This window comes from Periplaneta americana, chromosome 10 (genome assembly GCF_040183065.1).
Source record: "Periplaneta americana isolate PAMFEO1 chromosome 10, P.americana_PAMFEO1_priV1, whole genome shotgun sequence".
Lineage (NCBI taxonomy): Eukaryota > Metazoa > Arthropoda > Insecta > Blattodea > Blattidae > Periplaneta > Periplaneta americana.
The window spans coordinates 7,920,005-7,947,148 of record NC_091126.1 but is presented as its reverse complement, the minus strand read 5'-3'; the positions used below and the strand labels follow the sequence as shown (position 1 = coordinate 7,947,148).

The 27,144-nt window shown below is 35.7% G+C and overlaps 1 protein-coding gene across 2 annotated transcripts in view; it reads left to right on the top strand.

Annotated features, from left to right (window-relative positions):
• The window catches only part of LOC138707406 (dual specificity protein phosphatase CDC14AB-like), a 140,675-nt gene that overhangs the window by 59,604 nt on the left and 53,927 nt on the right, over positions 1–27,144 (top strand). For both annotated transcript variants that reach the window (XM_069836788.1, XM_069836789.1), the window contains exons 4-5: positions 20,843–20,922; positions 25,235–25,364. In XM_069836788.1, the coding sequence (XP_069692889.1) occupies positions 20,843–20,922; positions 25,235–25,364 (210 nt within the window). The remainder of the gene's footprint in view (positions 1–20,842; positions 20,923–25,234; positions 25,365–27,144) is intronic.

Genomic DNA, 27,144 nt, shown 5'->3' with positions numbered 1-27,144 from the left:
CTGAAGTTAATATTTGTTCCGAAATAGCAGAAAAGTGGTGTTTTCATTGCAATTTCCTGGCATCATCTTGCCAGATATCACCAATTCTGTTGACTCTAAATATCATAGTTCTCTTATTTGATACCGACTTAGCCACCGACGTAGCTCAGGCAGTAGCGCGTTTGCCTGCTGATTTGGAGTTGCGCTCGAGTGTGGATTCGATTCCCGCTTGGACTGATTATCTGGTTGGATTTTTTCTGAGGTTTTCCCAAACGTAAGGCGAATGTTAGGTAATCTATGGCGAATTATCTGCCTCGGCTCGCCAAATATCTTCTCGCTATCACTAATTCCATCGAAGCTGAATAACCCAGTAGTTGATACAGTGTCTTTAAATAACCAAATAAAAAATAACCGGCTTAATAAAATGAAAGAAAATATGTGCTCAGGAAGTCATGGGGTCCATTTTAATGTGTCCGAAAAGAACCTAAGGTACGGTATATAGTGTTTCAGATGAAGTTTGTAGCAACACGATGTTATTGCTGGCACTCATCTGATGTCTGCCTGCACTAAAGATTTTGTACTTGGCGGTAATTTTGAAACATTAATAACATTTACTCACCGAACAAAAGATGGATGAAAAAATTCTATCGAAAGAATTGTACGAATGTCGATTTGGTTACAGTGTGCAGTATTGACAGGGGCGTCGTTTCAGGCGGCAGGTTTTTAGGGAGGACCTTATAGAGTGTATCGCGTGGCGTACTCTCCCCCTGTTTTCTCTGAAATTAACTATTTTTTATACCGTAAACTAGGGTAAACTTGACCATTAAAAAAATTTAAACCGAGATATAATATGCACTCGACATATTTTTAAAAATCATTTTTCTCTCCATTTCTTAAGTATTTTTTATTGTTTTAAACCGCAGGGCAGATATGATGGATTTTTAATTGTTTTACGTTCAAGTTTGCACTACTTTACAGTACATTTCAACTTTCCACAGGTGCAGTTTTAAATTATTCTACTTATACGATAAGTAATTTACCTGCACTGCTGTTAATATGACGTAGGTGAGAACAAATGAACCCTCAGTTTTACTGATAGAGAAATTTTAATTTCAATTGATAGAAAAAAATTGTACTTTTATTTACAACAGGTTACAACCAATATTGCAGCACAGGTAACGCTTTTGTTTCATTTGAGCAAAGTCATTAACTAGCTCCCTTTTTATTTCTTAAGCTATTATAAAAGTTTAATATGATAGTATAAAACGTACAGTTGTTACACTTTTTTCCTTTAGTAGTACTACTCAAGTTTCAATTATAAATTTTTAGTTTTAAACTCCTGGAGGGACAGTTGTCTCAACCGAAATGACGTCTCTGAGTATTTTTAAACATTTGGATACTTTACGACGCTTTATCAACTGTTTTATTTATCTAGCGTCTGAATTAGATGAAGGTGATAATGACAGCGAAATTGAGTCCAGAGTCCAGCGCCGAAAGTTAGCAGTTAGTAGACCAACCCAGCACATCAACTGCAGAAATAGAGGCAGGTGATGCGGATGAATTATTATTATTATTATTTTAATCAAGATTGGTAAGGAAGTTGCGTTAATATTTGCTTCCATTTGTATATAGATATATCGAGTGGGTCTTAATTTTTTTAATTGTGACGGATTTTGACGGATTTCCAGGTGTTAGACTGACAGGGATACAATTTATGTGTTGGCGAAACTGATTGACAGCTTTTGCAGCTTGGACTTCACACTACTCCACTAGTGAGCAGATCAACCAAATTTAACGACTTTTTAAAGTGAATTTCCCATATTGTATCACACTCTCATTTTCAGCCACTAGCCGCCACTGCCATAGTCATTTTTTCCTCAGACCCCCCCCCCCCGATAATTTGTCGGTACCATAATCCTATAGGCCTATATGCACGTTCGTAAAATGTATTTTCACGTTATAAAGTGATGAGTACTTAATAATAATTTATTGTTTCACACACTAAACAACGCCCATTTCCGTCTTCTGGCACACAAAAATATTTCTCTTGCAATTCAGAATTAGACACAGGGTTCCTGCGTGGACTCACATTGCAGGCGATCCAGCACTGTTCACTCCGAGTCTGGCAGTGTAGGTAGCGAACTGCAGAAGAGCAGAAGGAAATGCAAGTGTGCGTCGTGAGCAGCTCTTCCCCACCCCTGTATTTGACATTCGAAAATCCTTATCCAGGAGTACAAAGTTGAGAGGACAAACTCTATCGATATTCAATTTTGGGATCTCATCTATCTCCTTAAATGTTCGAGATATTACATATAACAAACACCTTTGGGATGAAAATGTAGATGTGATGGCTTTACGAACTTTATCATCTATCATGATAAATAAGAGTTTGTGGTTTATTTTAGTTGTTTTTTTCATTTACTCAAACTGTTGTTTGCTTCACACTTCCAATTTTATTCACTGCATATTCTTTTTCTGATTTAAATTATATCTCGTTTCGTGAATAAACTGCAACCGAATTGGTCTCCCGTATCTCGGAGAGGATGGCCTAGGATTATGGCAAATTATATTTCTTTCAATTTTTATCAGATTAAAAAAATAATACAACTGAATTGGCACAAAATATGTTAAGAATATATTAGCAACTGAACAACTTCCACAATTTAATTTATGTTTATACTCAGATTTTTCAGGAATGCCATCGCATCCCCTTGTTGATAGTGAAACAAGCTCCATACAGTTTTCTTCAAAACTTTGAAATACGTCACCTGTGTGTGAATTAATGATGGCAAAATGAGTCCGAGATCCAACGCCGAAAATTACCTAGCAATAATGCTTCAATTGGTTGAGGGACTACCCCGGAAAACCCCCAACCAGGTAACTTGTCCGAACCAGGAATTGAACCACAGCCCACTCGTTTCACGGTCAGCGTTACTCCACAGCGGTGGACCCCGGTAACCTTACAGAATCGGAAATGGATTTAATCCATCATTTTGACTATTAAATAAATACTAATTCTATCTTTCGGTGTTCATAGAAAATGATTTTTTTATTATTATTATTATTATTATTATTATTATTATTATTATTATTTTTATTTTATTTTTATTATTATTATTTTGCGTTTTTAAGTAATTTTTCGGACATTGCTTATGCGTAGAAATTTTAAACACTATTTTTAGTACTGATTATTTATTTACAAAATATTCTCTTTAAAATCACAAGTTGTGCCATGATTTGAAAATGATTTAAAATTTGAGTCCCAAGTTGAAATCCCGCGAGTCCAAGTGGGATTCCTTTTCTCGGTACTGTCATTTCACAATCTTAATTTCACAGCTTCTCCATAATTCATACCGATGGTAATTTGTAAAAAAAGAAAAGGCGCTATGAAAAAATCAGATCTAACAACTGTTTAAAATACATTTTATAAAATATTTATCTACCTTTCTTTGAAAATTGATGATAGTTTCCGGCACAATGGTACTGTGTTCTCATAGATATAAAAATTTCTAGATAGAATTAATTATAACGTGGCAATCGAAGTCATCGATGGACACTTTGGCTCCTCTGATCGGGTCCTCTTCTTCCCGAGACGAAAGCATTTCGCCATTAGGATAATCCCGGCTTTCTTTTCTGGTGTTGTTAATAGTAGCCTATAGTCTTTTGTGCAATATTTGGTTGCTTTCTCCGTTGCCTTATGAATTAGGATAAGCAACACATTTTCGTCTCTTATTCGATTGCAGAGTTCAGTAACTTCACTAATGACTGCGTTTCCATATTACGAACTGTATACCCTTTTTTGTGAATCTCTGACATGAGAATAAGAATTCATGAACGCTAGAACACAACCAACAATAACGTAGTGTTATGCTCACACAGTAAAAACTTACAGAAAACTACAACAGTAAGTATGTAGAAATGACAATTAGATGATGATGATGATGATGATGATAATTGAGGAATATACGCTCAAACGCAGGACGAATTTTCTGATACTTTCACCCTCTACACCACACCACATTCCCAGGTCTGATCTTTTCTTTCCTCTCGAAAACTATATAACAATATCCATTGAGAACCTTCCACATTTGTCGAATAATGATTATAATGAATGAAATCATCGTCAAAGTCGGATTTTTGTGCATAAAATATTGATTGGAAACGAATAGTGGTCTGAGCAGGCCAATGAAAAATAGAAATTCTGCAATCTGAACACGATTGTAGTTTAGGTCTGTTAAGAAGAGAATCACTTTGACAAAATCTTGTTGGTTTCGAGAAATACGGAGTGAGAATTTAGTTCAGTTATTTACAATTGTAATTATGTGGGCGTGGCTTATTTGTTTCTCGAATGTAATGAGAACTGAGAATCAAGAAAGTGGTTGAACCAGTCTAGTGGTTTCGGTCGTTGACCTGCTCTAGCCTCTCAAGTAGGCTCGCTGGCTGGCTGCCTGACAGACTACCGTAATCTGCAACTCTCAACTCACAGCTGGCTCATTTCCGGGTCACTTCTTAATTTGAATGCGATCAACTATAAACACCGTTTTTCTGCCAATACACAGGTACGACGATTATTGCTACCACACCTACTAGTGTCTTGCTTGTTAGATACAGTGTAAAATGCTTCAGGTCTGCTCTGATCTATGCTTTTACTTTGTCATTGGAGAATGTATTGTGATACCGCATTACACACACACACACACACACACACACACACACACACACACATGTTTAGTTAACTGTCCGAAGACAGGTCTGAACCTCAAAAGTGATACCAACAAGCCAACACTTATGAAGGAACTAGGCAAGGAGATAATGTGGTAGAGTGGCCAGTTCCTTTCCTCTTCCATTGCATACATCGCCGACTAGTTACATATTACACTAGACAGACTTAGATGCATACAAACAATTGTTCTTCCTCTGACATATCGTCAAATGAGATGTACTGCCTGATAATAGATGTACAGTTGTCAAAAGAAAAAGTGGTCGCTCTCTAGAATCAAAGTTCCCTTCGGGTACCTTTGCTACAATTCGGAGACAGGCGATGTTACATGTTGTTGGACCACGTTGCCTGATATCTACAGTTATTATAAGTAAAGTATTGTGTGTGTTACTTTATAGCGTAATGGTAGCGTTCCGGCCTGGTATTTTGTGAGGTCTTGCGTTCGAACACAACCTAATGCTTTTTATGTTATTTTTTCTTTTATTTTTAAGAGAGAGAAAGAAAAAATACATAATTGCTCCTGTCTCTTTTATGATTATTTTAGTAATTAACATCAGGTTCATGAATGTATTATGCCATGACTTCATCATTATATATTGCGGCATTATGGTTGCAAATGGAAAGAAAAAAATATTTTATTCTCAACAAAAATATCTTTCGTGGCATAAACAAAAAAAACTTACTGGCGTCTGCATTAGAGCATTCAAACAATTAAGCGTTCAAAAAACAAAACAAAAAGCCACGATTCAATATTTAGTCTATCTTCCCCACATCTCGTTCACATCTTCCAGTCGAGTGGGCATGGAATCGACTAGTTTTTTAAAATAGCGACTGTTCTCAGCCACGACATTCCAGGCATCCTGGATATACATACATACATAGTGTTCTGCCCATGGACAGGTCTTTCACTGCAAACCCAGCATTCACAAATCTTTCCTATTTTCTGCCTTCCTCTTAGCCTCCGCATATGATTCACATATCTTAATGTCTATTATTTGATATCTTCTTCTCCCCCGAACTCTTCTCTCGGTCACCATTCCTTCCAGTGCATCCTCAGTAGGCAGTTTCTTCCCAACCAGTGACCCAGCCAATTCCTTTTCTCTTTCTAATCAGTTTCAGCATCATTCTTTCTTCACCCACTTTTTCCAACACAACTTCATTTCTTATTCTGTCTGTCCACTTCACACGCTCCATTCTTCTCCACATCCACATTTAAAATGCTTCTGTTCGTTCCTTTTCATTTCTTCATAATGTCCATGTTTCTTTCCAATACAATGTCACACTCCACACAAAGCACTTCACCAGCCTCTTCCTTAGTTCTTTTTCCAGAGCTTCCTTTGCTCATGTTTGCAGTTTTTCTTGGAAGGATAAATGCGGTAACTTCCCGTTGCTTTCCGCACACTACTGTCTCTTTCGCATCTTAATAGATCCTAGGGGCCCAAGCGTGAAGGCGAAGAGAGTGGATTTGACTAATTGAGCCCTCCGGACTTCACCGAAATTCACCGCAAGGGTTAAGTATTAGCTCTATCAGGATTTTTGACCCCACCAGAGACCGGGAAATCCCAATTAGCCTTTGCCCCCCGCAACCTGGACGAGCTTCTGCAAATCCTCAGAAATTCTTGGAGGGGGATTGGGCCAATTTTTCGTAAATGTGTCTACACTTGCGTCCTCGTAGCTCAGTCGGAAGAACGTCTGAATTTAGATGTCAACGTTTCAGGTTCAATTCCTCGTCACTCCTTTACATTTTATTTTGTTTCAATATAGTATAATGTAATAATGTAAAAAGAAAAAACTAACACTAGTATTATGCAATTGTATTGTTCCAAACCTAATATTACATTTATGTTATTTATATCGCTCAATGAACCTTACAGCAGAGCCCGTATTGGCCAGCTTCTGTCTGATGTTTTTCCAGTTCACTGCGTGTTAAAGCAAGGAGATGCCCTATCACCTTTACTTTTTAACTTCGCTCTAGAATATGCCATTAGGAAAGTTCAGGATAACACAGAAGGTTTTGAATTGAACGGGTTACATCAGCTTCTTGCCTATGCGGATGATTTGAATATGTTAGGAGAAAAATTCAGAAACAATTAGGGAAAACGCGGAAATTTTACTTGAAGCAAGTAAAGCGATAGGTTTGGAAGTAAACCCCGAAAAGACGAAGTAGGCATATATGATTATGTCTCGTGACCAGAATATTCTACGAAATGGAAATATAAAAATTGGAGATTTATCTTTCGAAGAGATGGAAAAATTCAAATATTTTGGAGCAACAGTAACAAATATAAATGACACTCTGGAGGAAATTAAACTCAGAATAAATATGGGAAATGCCTGTTATTATTCGGTTGAGAAGCATCTAGTCTGCTGTCAAAAAATCTGAAAGTTAGAATTTATAAAACGGTTATAGTACCAGTTGTTCTGTATGGTTGTAAAACTTGGACTCTCACTTTGAGAGGAACAGAGATTAAGGGTGTTTGATAATAAGGTTCTTAGGAAAATATTTGGAGCTAAAAGGGATGAAGTTACAGGAGAATTGAGAAAGTTACACAACGCAGAACTGCACGCATTGTATTTTTCACCTGACATAATTAGGAACATTAAATCCAGACGTATGAGATGGGCAGGGCATGTAGCACATATGAGCGAATCTAGAAATGCATATGGAGTGTTAGTTGGGAGGCCGGAGTGAAAAAGTCCTTTGAGGAGGCCGAGACGTAGATGGGAGGATAATATTAAGATGGATTTGAGGGAGGTGGGATATGATGATAGAGACTGGATTAATCTTGTACGAGATGGGGACCGACGGCGGGCTTATGTGAGGACGGGAATGAACCTGCGGGTTCCTTAAAAGCCATTTGTATTAAGTAATATCGCTAAAGAACGGTAACCGAATATAAGTGATAACTTGAATATTATTTATATTGCTAAAGAACGATAACAGAATAAAAATGTGAACTTTAATATTATTTATATCGCTAAAGAACGATAATAATGCAAATAACATATTATATATCGTAAAAAGAACTATAACAGAATACAAATGATAATTCGAATATTTTTATATCGCTAAAGAACGATAACAGAATACAAATGATAATTTGAATATTTTTATATCGCTAAAGAACGATAACAGAATACAAATGATAACTTGAATATTATTTATATCGCTAAAGAACGATAACACAATATAAATGATAACTTGAATATTATTTATACCGCTAAAGAACGATTAAAAAATGAAATGGAAACTTGAACAAGGCCCGGACTTAAAAAAACTTTCGTATAATTAAGCGAGCACTCTACCGCTGGTCTACGAGACGCAGCTATGGAATAATTCTATAGTTCCGGAACTGCTTCTACAAGCACATGCATCCTGTAACATCGCCGTGACCCGAAGTGGACTTAGAAAATATTCGCTGTTCACGAGTGCGGCCACTTTATTTTTTTGACAGCTCTACATATTAGCCAGAACCTCAATCAGAGGATATATATATATCAACATTTTTGCAGAATAAGCGTTTTCAGAATCGTCGTTAACTTTAAATAAATGGTTTTCATTAAGGTGACCGTCTTTCTGTATACAGAGTTTATTTCCTACAAACTATTGAACTGATTTGTTCATATTCAGTATCGGCGAGAAAATTTATTTGGGAATCAGGTACATGAAGTAACAACTTCCAGAAAAAAATAATCTTATTTTATTAAGGAAATACTCTAATTCTATTCTATGATTTTTAAGTGTTGTTTGTTACACGAGAGAGTGATAAGGTGAATGAGCTGCGAACTATGTTCGGAGAAATTAATTATTAGATACGGAATTATTTGTACGTGTCGTCGCGAATTTTTCAATTACAACAGCTCCCAGGGCTGTCACTATATCGTTGGGTTGGCTTTAAGAGGGAAGAACATGCCAGAAGTCTGCGTAGTATTGGAGAGTAAAATATCGGATACTTTCCCTGAGTGAAATCTGCGCCACTCTTGGACGAGGAGTCTTGAGTTATGTAGTACCTGTTTAAAATAATTTTGAGGATCTCAGTTACTTCGTTCTTGTACTGTTGAGTGAAATGTTTTCATTACTAGCAGTAGAGTAGGAGAAACGTCCTTGTGGAGTGGATGAGAATGAACCATCCAAAATTCTTGATGGCGTCGGATATATTAGTTATGTTTGCAAAGTTTTGCCGATGTAGGCCCCTTACAAATACAGTACTGGTATTTTCAATTTAATAGAGTGGTTCTTTTTATGTAGATCTAAGCTTTGTTATGTAACTATAATCATGAAAATAAATATTACTCAATACATCGGCTACCATGGACAAATCTGCATTGGTCTGAAACTCTTAAGAAAAGGAAGCAGTAGTGAGATTAATTGAAAACAAATCATCTGCCCCTAGAAGAGCATGGGTGACCAAAAGATCCAGAAGACATACATTTCTGTATAGGCCTACAAATTGAATTTATAATTGAATTTTTAAACAATTTGTCATTACTTTTAAAGTATAAGTAGTGATTGAGAACGTTAACTTAATCCTCTAATATTTCAATGGCATATTTATTGATAGTTGCAAAATTTAAACCCAGGGCTTTTAAGGATATGTATATTCTGGTAGATATCCTTTTTTAACAGTTGCCACAGCTGCCTGTCAGTTGTATTTCTAATTGAAGAGTTTTTTGGAAAAGCAACCATAGTCAAAAAACATACATTTTCAGGAGAAACAAAAAAACTATCTGGCATGGGTGAAGTTGACACTTCAAGTATAAAAGTTATCATTTCATTTCTTAAGGTGTTGTAGAAACTTGTGAAAGCTGATGTACATTTATAACTTACATTGCTTCATAGAAATACATGTGTAAATGTAGGTAACGTGGACAAAGGTTGTTTTAAGAAACAAAATACTCCTTTGTGGCTGAAGTATGCCTCTCCTTTAATCTTCTTTTTATTTATTGTATCATGTTTGTTCTTCTTTCGTTGCTTACATTTCTTCTATGGGGTTACTTCTGCACCGAAAGATGGCTCCATAACTAATACAAAAATTCACGTGCTAAAGTTTTTTTCTCTGAGATGGTTTTTGCCGCATACGTAAGAAGCAGTACTGCCAATCTACTACAGTTTAAAATTATGTGGATAAATGTTTCGAGATTATACGAATGGGATAAATGTAAATGCCACCATCGTCCTGGCTGGACAGTGTCTGTTTTCACAAAAAAGAAGTCTGGACTATGGTTGTTTTATGAAAACCACTGAATATTTCCACTCATGTAACATAGGCCTATGGTGTTTTTCCCCCTAACAACTAATTCAGTAGATGGCCGCTACAATACGCTCACCTCGTACTTAATATCTCAAATTTGTATTTTTTGGACTACGGTTCTTTAAAAAAAAACCCTTAAATAGATTTGTGCATGGCTTTCATTGATACTGACATTTCTCTATCAAAGTTTGCTTCAAACATGCTTTGATCATATCAGTTACTGTTTCTGTAATATGAATGCAGTTTTGTCCGATAGGAGACAGAGTTTTGACAATGTGAAGAATAAAAAAAAAATGTACTACTGTATTACGTTTTCTGATATATTTTGAAATATTAAGCTAAATGTTAATTAGCTGCAATATTTGTTACATTTTAATGTATTTTGTCTGCTTATTTTAATCATCTTAAGTAGGCTACTTTACCATTTAGGATTTCGTCATGAGTTGATGAATTTTCAGCATTCATGTCCACTAATGTGTTTTCATAAGATACCAGATTTTACGCTTTAAAGTTTTTAGAACTTTCTTCAGCCAGTCAATATAGTAATTCTTTATTTTCTTCGAGACGACTAAACTATAAGCAATGAGTTATCATTATCACTTAGCCACATTGCTGCCATGTGGGCTGATTAATGGCGGATAATCAAAGCTTTTTCAGTGCATTAGATTGTTAATGGTATATTTGAAGTACGAGTATTATAAACTGTTTGAATAACTACTAACTTTAATAGCGGTAATAATTAAACAAGCTAAATGATAAACAAAGCGAGATAAATTTTGCTGCACCGTCTTACCGCTAGCAGAAGACATGCACGAAAAATTGAGTGAATATTTTTCATTCCTTTAGGTATCAACGCCGTACTCCACTACCCATCTCGTCCATAAAACCACTTCACAAAAGCCGGAATCCAGTGCAGAGGGCACTCCCATGGCGTGTGGTCAGTACGACGGCGGATCTCCGCCTAAGAGCCATTCTACACGGATATTGAATTCGTGTTGGGCGTTAGCACAGCAATGTCCACTGATGAGCGCGAACTAAAAGCTTTCGATGCCGCACGGAACTGATTGCAGTAGTACCGAAAAACGGGAAGTTGTTGACTTTTTAAGTAAACGTATTGAATTGAAGGACGGGCTGTGTGACATAAGAGCTAAGAGATGGAAAGAGAGGTCTTTTCAAATTGGAATGGACTTACAAATTAAGACACAAGAAGAAGGTGGTAATTGTAAAACCTTAATTGCTATTCAGTAAAATACATCTGCGTACTTCATGGGTATAACTGTGTGTTATCTTGACACAATTTCGTATTCGAAACGTAATAATTCATCAAAACTATTGACTTAAGGTTTGTGTCCTAAAGGTCTTAGGATGAGAACATTTTCTACGAAAATATTGCATTACTTACTTCTGCGAAGTTGCAATAAACCTATGACAACGATATCCATTTTCTAAGACAATGTCGTGATAAACGCCTTGATTTTTAGTGTCCACCAACGCGACCTTTCTGGTTTCTCATCTTATTTTAAAATTTGTTGGTGTAACAAACATGGCTGGTGTGTGCACATTCATGCTCTTCTAGACTCTGGTTTAGGCGGTAATGAATAGCGTTGTGCATTACAGGCGCTATGTTCGGTTCACGTTTGTCGAGTATGGCGAAGTTCGATATTCGCCGATGTTCGCTCTGCAGGAGGAGGCCTGTCGTATTTGTTCCACTTTGTTATAAAAATATTCGCTGTCCTACACTCACATCCCTTCACGTTTTAACTACTTAAGAATTTTAGCACACAAATTTCTGTTAGTTTTTCGTATGAAAGAAGACGAAATTTGTAATGTCTCTCTCATGTTCGAACATTGCAGAACACTAATACTGAAGCCCGCAGTCATGATTTCCACAAAATTCCGAAGCTATCTCTTAACTGTACTTAAATTTATGAAGTAGGTACAGTGATACAATTAGGCGGATCGGCATTCAGAAGCTTCGGATTTGCATTTCGAGACCGGCTTTGCAGACAGATGGCCTGCTATGATTTTCATTTATTCTCCAGGCAAATTTCAGAATATTACCTCGAACTGTATATCGAGTCTGTTCTAAAAGCAACTGAATGAACACGGGTTCGATCCGAGACCGAAGTGGAATGTTCCGTCTACTCAGCCTCCTTTGAAATTGACCTGAAATTTTCGGAGGAAAAAACTGTAGTACAATACAAGTAGTGCTGACATCACCTAGTGCCGAGGTCCAGAAAGCATGGGAGTTTTACCTTCTTGCCTCCCACGCGCCAACAATGACTTCCACGCCTTACCTCGAACTATACCACTACCGCTTTGTTTTTTTTCATTATTTTATTGTTAGTTCATGATCATCTCCTTGCATCCGTGGAATCCAAAGAATGAGCAAGCAATACAAAAAGTACTCGAATTGTAGAAACTGTAAATATAAAAGATAAGCATCTGTGTAGTAGTGATGACGGCAGTCCAAATTGTGAGAGTCGGATTCATCGTTCGACTACGCCATCACTGAGCAATGTAGTGGAGACCCGTTATAATGGTTCTTGAATTCAGTTAACAGAAACTTTACGTGTACAATTTCATAAAATTAATTTTTAATCGCAATTAAACATTCCCTTGGCGTAGAGCCTGCACGTGTTTATAATATGTGCGTCCGTTTCGTCTGCAGTATTCGCCGAGATGGTCACATAACACCATCCCTCGAAATGTTGTTTTGGCTTCGTCTGGAAGATCGTAGAAAAATCTACTATATTTACCTCCACTTTCATATAATGCATTTCTCCACTCGCATTTTAAAAATGTATCACTCACTATAAGTTAGACACACGATCGGAGCACTCAGTATTATTATATACTTCCATTGAGCATCCTCATACTCATCTTCTTTCACTGTGACTATCTCTACTTTGCATTTATCTACAGAGACTGTAAGGCACAAAACGAATTTAAGAATAGATTAAGGAAGTATTTAGCAATTCTCGTTAACAAAAGTTGTTGTTTAGTCAACTGTCCGAAGACCGAAGACAGGTCTCAACTTCATAAGTGACACCAATAAGTCATCACCAGGCTTCGGTCCTGGGCACAGAAACGCATGAAGTTCAGAACGCACGAACGATAGTGTTGTATTGGTCGAGTGGAGTGGGAGATGGAGCGCGCCGTTACTTCGTATCTCAACATGTAAACAGTCCGTCACAAAATATATTTCACCCTGTACAGATGCAGTATATACAGTACATTCCTAGTGTAGACAATAAATGTCTACCATTAAAGTATTAACGTGAGTTGTAACCTTCAATCAGGTGTCCCTACGCCGAAGCCTGTTACACGTACCGCAGCCAAGCAGCAGTACACACAACAGTAGTGCACATTACGGACCCACCTGTGCTGTTACAGTCACCCCTCCATACGGATCATGACGTCATTTATACTCCATGCACTCTAAACCTCATATTTACTGGTTACTCTGTGTCCCTAGGCCGAAGCCTGGTCATCACTCATGAGGTAATTAAGCAAAATGGGGTAATAGTTTCAATTTTTTAAACATTTTTAATGTTTATGTGTATAACAGGATATATTAGCCTAAATTACCTTATTTTTACAGTATTATTATTATTATTATTATTATTAGTATCATCATCATCATTATTATCATTATCATTGTGTTCTTCTCTCAGCCTTTCTTCTTTCAAATACTGAAATGAGGTTGTGACCGTTGTAAATTCACGGAAACATAGCATCGCATAGAGCCGTAAATGTAGATTGAACAAATTTGCAATTAAAGGTTTATTAAGAGATTACCGGTAAAAGCTTCGGTTTAGTTCCGGATATTCATTGTGTCATCCTTCATAAGTGGTGCTGCAACATCGGGTGCGTCTATTGTTTTCTCCATTGGTAGTTTAAATGTCGGATTAGTCGATTACGTCATGCGACCTTGCAGGGATGCAGGTTCTCTTCCCCCTCACGTTTCTCAGTTTTCATCCCACTCGCGATATTGCAGCACGAGCTTGGAAACGTAGAGGACTTGTTAGAGCCCGGTTTTCCCTCTACCCTCTCGAGGACTTGAATCGGAAGGTCTGCTCTGTCTTGTGCAGTACGGTATATGGTTGGTCTGTGACAAACTAATGGAGTACAACTATTGATTGCAAAATTATTTCGCTTTCCATGCAGAAGACATGGGTTCAACTAACGGGAAATTAAGTTAGTGGTGGCTCCCGTTTGTTTACTCACCAGCTAGCAATACAGTAACACATCCAACGGTTTGTAATCGATTACTTTCATTGAAAACTGACATTTTTTGTTAGGCCATATAGATAGTGTGTGGCAAGAAGTCTACACTACAAACCACAGGTGTGTGTATCAAAGGAAAGAAATAAGGAATTTGTCTACTGTTAAAAATCTCAGGATTGAATTAATTTAAGTTGTTATTTGTTTCTTTGTAACAGTCGTACTGCCTGTGTTTTATTTGAAAATCATAGAAAACTTTTCCATTAATTGACTACAGGTGTTTCTCGCGTCTTCGTTGCAATCCAGAAAATGAAACCGATGAGCAAATTCGTACTGCTGCTATGCCGAAATTTAATGACGGTGATGCAGCTATACATACATGTACATAATGTGTTCTGCCAAATAGCAGGTCTTTCACTGCAAACCCTCCATTCTCCAATCTTTCCTATTTTCTGTCTTCCTCTTAGTCTCCGCATATGATGCAGGTTTATATTACAAGATTTATTAAAATCGTCATAGTCATTTTAGAGACAACAATCATCCACGCATGTTAGGTCAGATAGAAGTTGTAATAATAATGTAGATGTTTTCTACAGATCATTTATTGTATGTCTGCCGGAGAGTGGCCGTTATTTTGGTCTTGGGCGACAGAGCATTAAAAAGCAATACGACTCTCTGCCATCGCTTTCCCCGCCTCACTGTAAACTGTGACCTTGCACAGTGACAGATATAATAAAAGATCAGTAACGATGCTTTGAACTATTATTGTGGTATTTTTTTTTTTATGTTTGCCTTTCGTAGTGAATATTCCAACTGCAACATCATCCGGTAAGGTGAAATTTATGTGAGTAAATAATGGCTGAAATGCGTTCTGAAGCCTCTTCCACTTATTTCATGCAAATAACGATTGCATTGTTCTGTTCTACAAGAATATGACAGAGATCGTCGTACAAGAGCGAATCGTCAGGTAATTGAAAGCAAGTTATTCCTTAAACCAGTTTGTAGGAACTTAGTAACTGCGTATTTCCCGTGGAAGAAATGTTTGGAAAGTGTCAAGACATAATGTGTGGTATTGCCGCTGTTTCAGGCAAAACTAGACTGCCAACAGAATTAAGAAACAGTAATCTCACATTCACCAGTGATGTACGAAGCTACTAGTAGAAAGTGACTTAAAGCTGTGTGGTGACCATGTGCGCAGAGAATTTCAAGAACGGCGTTACGGACAGCAGCAAAGCTACCAAGTTTGAGATTATGTTGAAGATTTTTGGTGTTTGAAGCCATTACCGTGAAAGTTAAAGATTACTTCTTACGATTTGCATATTATCCTAGATCATATATGTAACAGATAGGTCATCGCTATGTTAAAATCGTTTGCACTTTGAAGAGAACAACCGCCAGTATCGCCACCCGTCCGCCGTAAACTAACACGAGATGGCAGTACAGCTGCTAATGCAATTCAAATGGGAAGTATGACGTGACTCCTTATGTAACAACTAGATGGCAGCGTAGTAAACCTGACAAAAGTTGTTAACTTCAAAACCTACAAGGCCGACGGACCTATCTATCTATATATGATCTAGGATATTATCAAGGAAGATCTGAAATATGTAGACCTATCGAGAGTACCGATTATTTCACAACACATGTACTGTATTGTTTGCAGGCCTATCAGATCTTGTTGGTCTTGTGCAATATAATTGTAGACTTTAAATATGAAGTGTCAGATAGGCGCAGATGTGAGTTTGAACGAGGTCGCGGCCTGCCTGCAGTTCCTCCTATTGTTCATGAACTGTGACGGCCACTTTCCTGTTTACATACTGTTGAATTTTCTTCCCGATTTGTTTAATAGTATTGGTATTGAAAGCTTCACTTTTTCCGCGGTTACTGCTACAGTCCACGTAGCTTCATATGTCGAATGTCAACTAGAATTTTCGAAATATAATTTCCATTACTTAAACATGTTTTGAAGGTAAATATTCGAAAATAATTTCTCAGTAGTCTTTTCTGTTTTGTGTAAGAGACACGAATAATCGGTAAACAAAAAGTGAAGTATCCGTATAAGAATCTGTTTGTACGGGATTAAAGTGGTAGAAAAAAAAAGTGTGGTTAAAATAACATTTTACTTCTCAGTACCTGAAACTATTCGTAATCGATAAATTTAATTTTTGGCATATTTACTTGAAATTAGGCCTATCAGAAACACATTTAAGTCTGATATATTAGGAATATCTTTCAAAACACAATTTAAACACTCATTTTTACAAGAAAAATCTAAAAATGGTTCAGAAAGTTAATAATAATAATAATAATAATAATAATAATAATAATAATAATAATAAAAATAAATAAATAAAACTACATGCATGTTCCACACTCAATAAAATTTGTTGACACAAATTTATTTAATTAAGTTCTACTCAGTATATTCTTGCTTAAACAGAGAAAGAGCATTGTCTCCAGATCCTCTAAGAGAAGTTTGGTTCTGTTACCTGAAAATATACTGTATCAGAAAATGAATAAAGTACCCTTTCCCATTCTACATTTGAAACTGAGATATGAAATGCTTGGAGACATTTCAAAGTTATAAGATTGTGATCCTCTAACATTTCCTTAAGCACATCAAAAGCAAGTGATTTCACCAGAAAAAGATTTCACTTCAGTCTGAAGTTGGAAATAGAATTTTAAGGAATCCTTTTGTTTACTGATTCTAGGATGGGAACATTTTTAATTATCTCAGCATGAGAACAGTCAATCTTGGCAATTTCTAGCTGAGACAAATGAAATGAAGTTGAAAGTGATTTAGAAGCTTTATGCGCAGGGTAGTAGTATGTCGTCAGTTTTGCTGTAGCCTATATGTTACGCCTAGAGCTTCGAATCGCTTTATTACACCAACTTTGGTCTCTGGTGTCAGTTTTTTTATGGTTATCAAAGTGCGTTTCAACACTGGCCTTTCCACCAACTGTACTCGACAGAGCTCAATTTACTTTGAATCTACTTTGTAGGTAAGAGCTTAAGATAGACTCTGAAAGTAGGTGATCATCTCTGTAGCTGAAATGCAGTTGTCTTGTACAAAATGTCTTTAAAACGTCAAAATTCGCCGAATTCACAAATACATAAAAAAATATTTCGTGAAAAAAAAAATCGCGAAAAAGCCAGGATTTCGTGCTTTATCGCTACTATGAAGGTGCGTATTAACAGTTAGGAACCATTTAAATACCTAATTTAACTGTTAGCTATGCATACTAACGCATTTCCAGTCTTCGTGATTCACCTTAAATTCGACCCTAACTGTGACACAGCTTTATTGCCATTTCAGTCAAAGCAAATTACAAATGATATTAGGTCCTGCACTGTTTCTGTACGTAAATGAGGTAATTTTCAAGTAACTAACTTCCCGTTGAATTACTTCTGAATTACTTACACTTTTGAAACATTATTTTCATTCGAAGGGTTTTTCTATTCGGGAAATATTTTGGCATAAATAATTGTTTTGAACAAGGAGATTTTTGGACATACCGGTACTGTTAACTTATTCATTATGATCAATGGGGGGGGACTGTTTAAAGCTGTTTTCTATTAGCGAGAGAAATGTTCTTTATAATCATAATTGAAGGTAAACTGTATTTTCCGTAAAACAATTCAGATAAAGTCTTAGAGTGACCAGAAATTTTGGAAGTCAAAGTGGGAGTCTAAATGCCTTCAATCAACACCGTCATAAATTACAAGTCGACGATGATTTTATTGCCCATGATAGTAGTAAGAACTAACATGTGAATCAGTACATTACTGCTTATTAATGTAGGCTGTTATAAACCCGCGACTTCGTCCAGAAGCAGTAAAATATTGGTTGATTTATAACTTCATTAAAAATTAATTTATAGTTTTAAAATATAGAACTATAAGTAACAATTTGACAACAAAATATGATGGATGTATAAACATAAATATACCTGCTAGTCCACAGAGTAAGTTAAATGTGTATTTTTGAAGCATTTCACATTTTATACTTCTCCCACAATATTTGCTTTAGTAAATGGGTATTTAATTTCAAGTGATCAGTGAAATTTATTTCCTGGCAAAAAAAAAATCCGTGCTGCTTTGTACACCTGACCATTTTGGAACTAGTTACAATGAAGTCCACTGAAAAACTTCAAGTTGCTGGGTAGCTCAGTCGGTAAAGCGTTGGCGCGCTCAGTCAAAGGTCCCAGGTTCGATGCCCGGACGTAGAACAATTTTTCCCTTGAGATTATTCAAGTCAGCTTTAAAGGGTGCTATACCTGAATAAGCCAGATTTGTTTAATTTAACACAGTGTTTATTTAATGAATTAAATCAAGTTTTAAATGTATTATAATTTTTACATTTACGATATAAATTACGCATTTTATGCGTATATTGCGTGTTGTATAAAAATTAATTTTTGATGCGTAACTTCCCAACTCTGGTTCCATCCTTCAGTCTAAATTTCGAAATAACATTTTGCACCATCGCTGTCAATACAGTAGTTTTCCTTGAGACGCTAGAAAGGAATATGACAACAATTTTAGAACTTGAGCATGAGATGATAATTTATCAACAGTAATGTCGCTAGAGATTTTGATTTATCTAGAGAAAATCAAAACTCGAGTGGGATTTAATTGACTATTACACGATTAGAAGAAAGTATATAAAGATTAGAAGACATAAAGCACTCTAATACAATAAAATATTAATTGACTTACTATAGTTCTATTTCACCAATGTTAGCTTCACCAAAACTTTGAACGGAGCCGCCATTTTCAGTTGACTATGCGGTAAACAAATGACGATCGAAAAGCATGTTTTATAGTATCGTAAAGAATTTGCATTTTGAAATGTTAGCAAACAAAGAGACAAATGCTAGGGAAGTTGTAAAATCAAACAAATGCTAGGGAAGTGATAAAATTGTAGTGATACACAGTCGTGATTGGTTGAAACACGTCCTTGATTGGTTGAAACACGTCCTTTCGTACCGTTTTATTGTTCAAAAGTAGTATGGCGTAGTAAAAGTGTAATAGTCGTTTTAACATATTTTTTTTCTTTGTCGATATATGGGCTTTTCCATCTATTCATTCATTCATAGTATTCTGCCCAAGGACAGATCTTTCACTGAAAACCCAGAATTCTCCAGTTTTCCTATTTTCTGCCTTCCTCTTTGTCGCTTCATATGATCCATATATCTTAATGTTGTCTGTCATCTGATATCTTCTTCTGCCCCGAACTCTTCTCCATTCACTATTCCTTCCAGTGCATCCTTCAGAAGGCAGTTTCTTCTCTACCAGTGACTCAGCCAATTCCTTTTCTGATCAGTTTCAGCATCATTCTTTCTTTACCCACTCTTTCCAACACAGCTTTGTTTCTTATTCTAAATGTCCATTTCACATGCTCCATCCTTCTCCATATCCACATTCCAAAGTTCATCTATTATACTATAGTAATCATTATACTTTATTGTACATATAATTCATGTTCTGCACAGTTAATGTTATATGTAATGCATTAAATATGATTATTAATCGAGAAAAATTCGTTCCGGGACCGGGAATCGAACCCGGGACCTCTCAGCTCTGCGCGCTGAGAGGTCCCGGGTTCGATTCCCGGTGATGGAACGAATTTTTCTCGATTAATGGTGATAATACACTTTGACTACTTCATAGTAGTCGTGTTAATATTCAGTGAGGATAGCGAGACCTCATATAATGAATATTTGATGTATTAAAATAAATATGATTTTGTATACATGAAAGTGGTATGACAAAATTTGGAACATTTAAACAAACAACATGATTGTATTTTATTGTTCTCTCACAGTAAACTACATTAATATGGAGTGAAACATTATTTATTCTTCTACTTCACTGAATTATTACTTGTTGAAAATATACAAGAATTCAAACAAAATTGCCTACCAAAAGTATCAGTGATGTGACCTTGCTGTTGTTTTCCTTGGTATGGTTACAGAAGTTACGAATGAATTGAATTCTTGAAAATTCATATGCAGTTACTGAATACACCACCAGAAATATTTGTCTATATTCTTAAAGTTAAATTAAGTTTAATTAGAATCATTTTTAGGTTAGGTTTAAATATTTTGGACAATTTCTCATGGACAAGTCCATATCTAATTATGTTGCAAGAGTGTAGCATCTGTTAAGCTGCATCTACACGCTCCAATTTTCCATACACGTACGCATGCAATGGGGGAAGAATATTGAAAAAATCAGGTTTAAGACGCATCTTTCAATTAAGATGCATGAAGATTTTGTGTCTACTTGGTGCATTGCTAGAATGCGTAAAGTTGAAAGAAAAGTTGAACTGTGTAGATGCACCTTTAGATGGGAGAGAAAGAATTCCTCCTTTTCGGATCGAGCCACGCACCATCTCCTCTCCATTATTATTGTTGTTGTTATTATTATTATTATTATTATTATTATTATTATTGTTGTTGTTTCCATTTTATACAAGAAAATGCATAAAACACAATAATGTGCTCATACTCTACGAATTTAACGAAATTACGTGTCATTACATACTATAGGGCTATGGATAAAATATTCTTTGTTAACATTAAGATAAAAAGTTTTACAGTTAATGCTTATAACTTATTGTAAACCGATTTTTATAATAATTCAGAATAATTATTTACAGATAATTTACCTAAAGAAGACTCCAGAAGAAGCATACCGGCCATTGATAGGGGGCACAAACCCACCTTTTCTTCCCTTCAGGTAATTATTAGTATCTAACTCGAAATTATGGTCGTAGGGATACGTGTCTAGTGTTCAGTACTTAGTGCATTGATGTTAATGTGAAAATGCATTTTAAATGCATCCATCTAATATAATCAGGGGTTCTCCCCCCCCCCCCCCGAATATAATGAATTCGTCATTAAATGGTTATACTAGGTTTGAGAGGTCAATTAAACCCAAAAACAAGAAGTTTGAGATGATTAAGTTGGAAGGAATTTTCAGAGTGAAGGTAAAAAGACCCAATATGCAGAGGTGGTGATGACGAGGATGCAAGGAAAAGGATTTGAGGATGAGGATATCAATGAAATCAGTGTTACTACTCGTGTGTTGGAGAGGCGACTCAGAAGAGTGGTAGAAGAAGTGTGTGGGAAAGCAATAGTGGATACAAGGAGGAAAAGAACAAGCTGGTGGAATGAGGAAGTGAAGGAGAAGGTGAAAAACAAGAAGGATGCATGGAAAAGATATATTAGTACTCAAGCAGAAGAAGACAGAAGAGAATACCTGATAAGAAGAAATGAAGTAAAATGTGTAGTGAACGAAGCAAAAAGGAAATCTTGGAAACAGTTTGGAAATATGATTGAAAATGAAACTAGAGAGAACACAAGAAACTTCTGGAAAATATTAAAGGTAGCTAAGAGGGAAATATGGAAAGCAGACAAGAACAATCAAGGATGAAAATAATCCTATATCAGAGAAGGGAGCAGTGCTAGAAGCGTGGAGAAGATACTATGAAGAAAAGTTCCAAGAAACTGAAGTGGGACAAGAAGAAGAGGACCATATGAAGATGTGCAAAATCTAGATATTGAAGGAGATATAGAACTAATTGAAGTAGAAATAGCAATTGATCGAGTTAAGATGGGAAAATCAGCTGGTCTTGATGGGATAACCCGGAGCTAATTAGGTATGGTGAAGCAACTTACTAAGCTGTTCCAGAAAGTATGGGAGGAGAATAGAATTCCAGAGGAATGGAAGAAAGGGAGCAGCTGTGACTATAATAATTACAGGGCCAACTGTCTCTCATCCACAGTATACAAAGTGTATACTCGTGTGTTGGAGAGGCGACTCAGAAGAGTGGTAGAAGAAGACATGGAAGAGGATCAGGTGGGTTTCGACCAGGAAGGCAGACACAGGATCACATCTACACCATAAGAACAATGATGGAGAAAAGCATAGCTAAGAATAAGGATCTATATCTAGCATTTCTCGATTTGAAAGCTGCATTTGACTCTGTTCCAGGACAACATGTGTGGGAAGCATTAATGACAAAGGGAGTTCCAATGAGACTACTGAATGCGGTGAAGAATGTCTATAAGCAACCGGTGGGAATAGTTCAAATGAATGGTGAAATGTCCGGAGAATTTTCAATGGAGAAAGGAATTAAACAAGGGGATAGCCTCAGCCCATTGCTTTTCAATATATTTTTTGATGAAATAACAAACGACGAACCCAGAGAACGGAGTTGGGTATGAGGAGAATGAGACCAGTATATCTTACTGTTATATGCAGATGACATCATGTTAATAGCGGATACACCAGAGAGACTTCAGTATGCGATATTGGAATAGAATGGAGAATTGAAGAGGAAAGGCATGGTAGTGAACATAGATAAAAGTAAAGTAATGTAGGTATCAAAGCAGGATAGAAAGGAAGAAGAATTGAATATGGTCTGTGATGTAATGCCTCTAGAGAAAGTAGAAACTTTTGAATATCCCGGTACTATTATAAGTAGTGATGGGAAAATTGAACAAGAAGTTTTAAATAGAACTAAGAAAGCAGTTTCAGCCTACTACCAAATGAATGATACTTTCATAGGAAAGTCAAAGATCAGCAACAAAACAAAAAGGCAGATTTACAACTCGATAATGGCTCTGATTACGGCGTATGGTATGGAGAGCCTTGCATTACAAGACAAACACATGAGTAAGATTACTGCTATGGGAATTATATGTGTAAGGAGAGTAGTAGGAAAAATCAGAAGAATCCGAGAAGCTATGAACATGGTAATGGAGGAATGCCAATTGAAGTGGTATGGCCATGTTAAAAGAATGGGAGAGGAAAGGAAAGCAAAACAGGTTTTTGAAATGCGAGTGGAAGGAAGATATGGAAGAGGAAAACCATGTACGGTATAACATGGGAGGATAGAATTGAGAGAATTGGACAGAAAAGCAGGAAGACAATGGGAGAAATGAAGAGATTGAGTAATAATAGACAGGAGTGGCAGAGATGGATAGACCAAGGTTATCCCGATGCTTGACAGCATAAGGGATGGAAGAAGAAGAAGAAGAATTCGACATAATTACTTAGAAAGTCAGTGTGATAAAATTTATTTGAATTAATAGCGTTACTTACTATTGCAGCATTCCTATACTACGAAAAGTTTTTTAAGCCATAATGACCATTACTGACTTTGATTAGTGCACAAACACTGAATATTGTAAGCACGGCAAAAGAAAGATGATGCAGTGAAGGAAGAAAAGAAACCACTGATTTCATATGCGTATTTTTTTTTTTAACAATTTATTGGAATTTTATTTCACTCTCATTGGAATTTTAGTAGTAATAGTATTTATTTAACCTGGTAGAGATAAGGCCATCAGGCCTTCTTTTCCCCCGTACCAGAGGATTACAGCTACAATATGAAGAATACAATAATTTATTACAGTTATAATTACAATTAATATTAAATTTACAATTACATTTACAATAAAAATCTAAGTATGAATATATTACCTGATTAATAAAGGCTAAACACTTTATTGTAGTAGTTAAGAACAAAAAAATTTTTTTTTTTTTTACTGTAGTACAAATTTAACCTAGAATAATAAAATTATTTAGTGATGAAATTACCAGATATTTAAATATTTTATGCTAGAATAAGAGAAATATTTACAAGAAGCCATGTCTGAATGAGTCTCAATTACTAACCAAGTGCCTAGTAAGTTTGCGTTTGAATTCAATTTTATTTCGACAGTCCCTGCTCCTAGCAGGTAGCGAATTCCAGAGTCTTGGCAGTGCTATTGTGAAGGGGTAAGTATGAGGAGGTGCGATGGAATGGTATTGTTACTTCTTAGTATTGTTTCATGGTGAGAGCGTTGTGTTCAGATTATGGTGAGAAGAAAGGTAAGTGAAGCGAGATGACGGGTACAAAGGAATAGAAGAGTTCAAGGTTTCGAAGAGAAGGAGAAGTGAATGTAAATTTCTTCTTTTATCTAGTTTAAGTCAACCTATTGTTTCCAGGGATGGAATAGCAGCCAGGGTACAGGATTCCTCTAAATTGTACTACACACACTCACACGTATGCATGCTCTCTCTCTCTCCCCCCCTTTCCCACTCCCCCTTCCCCTCCCTTCCCTCTCTCACACACGCACACATTAATATGTACATAGTACATATATTCACTCCTTATTCGTGATTATGAGTACGATCGGAGTTTAGAAAATACATTTTTGGTATATAGGCGTATATGTATTTATTTCATTTATTCGATTATTTGGAAATACAGATAAACAAATATATAATTCTATTTATAAATAATACAAAGCATAATATTTATTTATTTATTTATTTATTTATTTATTTCATCCACTCAACAATGTAATTACAGAGTAGAGAATAATGATAACAGTAGTAATATATATAATAATGGTAATTTAAACTTAAACAGTTATAATCCAATACTACTCAACAATAGATAACAAGCAAATATAACATGAAAATCTCGATAAACAAAAACAAAAGCATTTAATAGTATAAAAGAAAATTTAGATTATATATTAAAGTAATAGAGCAAGTGATGAAATGCAAATAACTGGTTACAGATTAATAACATTTGAAGAAATACTTAGTTACAGTATTTAGATTAGTTCTGTTATTTTATATACGTTAAAAATATCTAAATAATTATTTTAGTTATATTACAGAGCGGAAGATGTCCGCTAATAGGATGCCTATACACCATACCTAAAGGTATTTTCTAAACTCTGAATGCTCTGTAACACCATACGCCAAAATCCCTAATATTTTGTTTGCAGTAATCTTTCTTTATAATCCGCATGAGAAAATAACATATGTACTTTGTGTCTCGTATGTCGCTCACAATTTTTGTGAAAACATATTTAAATCTGCGTGAGTAGTCGACAATTTACATTGGTTAATATATATAATCGTGAAATTTAGACAACACTTGTTCTCAGATAATGTGCATTCACTCATGTATGTTGCATAGAATGTATAATTTTTAAACGGTCTGTACATTATTGAATGTATTGATGTGAAAGTTTGTTTATTTCAGGGATGCTTCTTTTGGAATGTCAGTGTATCACATTACACTAATGGACTGCCTTCATGCGGTACATAAAGCTCTAAATCTGGGTTTTTTTAACTTCGAGGATTTTGATGTGGATGAGTATGAGTACTATGAGGTAAGACACATCTTGTAACGCTTTTGTAAGCCTATATTTTTTTTTATCATTTAGAATGGTTCATTTCTAAATTGGCTTCAATGCATGTTGTATATTAAATACGATTTTTTTATGTTTATTTTTACTGCATGAAGCTCCACTACTACATTATTTTCAAGTTATTGTTAGTACAGCTGAAATACTACCATTCACTTCCTAATTGGGTAGTGGCAATTTAAAAATCAACATCCAGTTTATTATGATAGAAACAAAGCAGTTAACATTAAGAAAAAAATCTGAAGATTCTGACACTAGGTACCGTATCCTTATTTTATCACATATTTAAAGTAGATTTTGTACTACATAATGAATATATGAAAAGGGAAAATATTCTGTTCGATTTGGAAATAAAATGCTGCCATTATTTTCCTTGTGGCAGAAATGAAGGGAAATAGGCCACATTTTTCGAGTGCGCTTACTGTGCGTGTGTCCTCAAACATCTCTTCAGTTGTTAGTTTACATCGAATAGCATCAATTTCTGATTATTGTAAGGGTGCTTCAAATGGAGTAAAATTCAAATTTTTTGTCTTAGTCAATAAGACTAGTATTCCAATTGCTACTCAATATTAAATTCTTGGAATTAGGTTCTTAATTTAATTACTATTGCAAATTATTGGATTAATGGAGGTCAGCATTGTATATCTGTTTTGGAGCTGACTTCCATGGCGATCGTAAGTGTATGTTTGGAGGTCCTATGAAGGAGTATTGTATAACGGACTTGGCACAATTCCTTCCTCACTACAATATGAATATACATTTACTTTATTTTTCACAAGTCTGTAGGGAAGAAAAATATTAGGTAGGCCTACAGAAACAAATATTTGAGTGCCCTTTGCTCAGCCATACATGTACTCATTCTATTATCAGCATATTTCCCTCCGTATGGATATTTGTGTAGATTTAATTTAAACTTTCATTGAATTCTTTTGGAAGCACATGTTTAACCCATTTTATGCCCAAAACTTTTTTCTGGTAAAAATTTGACAAAAACCGAATATTTGTAAGCTCTTATACCAAAATTAATGCCAAATGGTGTTTTAGCCTTTTTCAATGTATGGACACAGATACAGGTTGGGTCGAAAACGACCCAGTGAGCAAATCAGGTACATTGGCTCGCAAAACTTTTGTCCGATATACTGTACAGTTTTCCTCGTTTGTAAGTTGGTATTTGTACTCACTCCAAGATAGTAGTGTAGGTGACAGCTAGCCTCCCCGCAGGTAACAAACCACCCTTCCTCATAACAGAAAGTTTGAACTAAGTTGATTCTAAAGCTAAAAGAGAATCCAGTGGTCTATGTAAATAAACACGGCATATTGTATAGCTCCTCTCCTCAAGATTTTTTTGCGTTATGATCCACCTATAACTATTTTCCTTTGGCTGTTGTCATAGTAATAACACTATGTTAATTACATTAATAATTAAACTGATTAATATTCCAAAAAAATGGGGTAAATAATTTTATTAAGACAAATTTTTATGGGTAATTATGTCTATAACTTAAACCTCAATTGTTATTTGTATCCCATAGGATACAGCAGTTTAATTTACATTTTGCACACATACAAAAAAGTTTCCATATTTCTCTCATATAGTAATGAACGAAAATGTGGATGTAACAAACTAAAAATAAACAAAGTATATAGAATAATTTCAATAATTTCAAGGGAAAAATTGTTCCGGGGCCGGGTATCGATCCCGGGACCTCTGGTTGAACGTACCAGTGCTCTACCACTGAGCTAC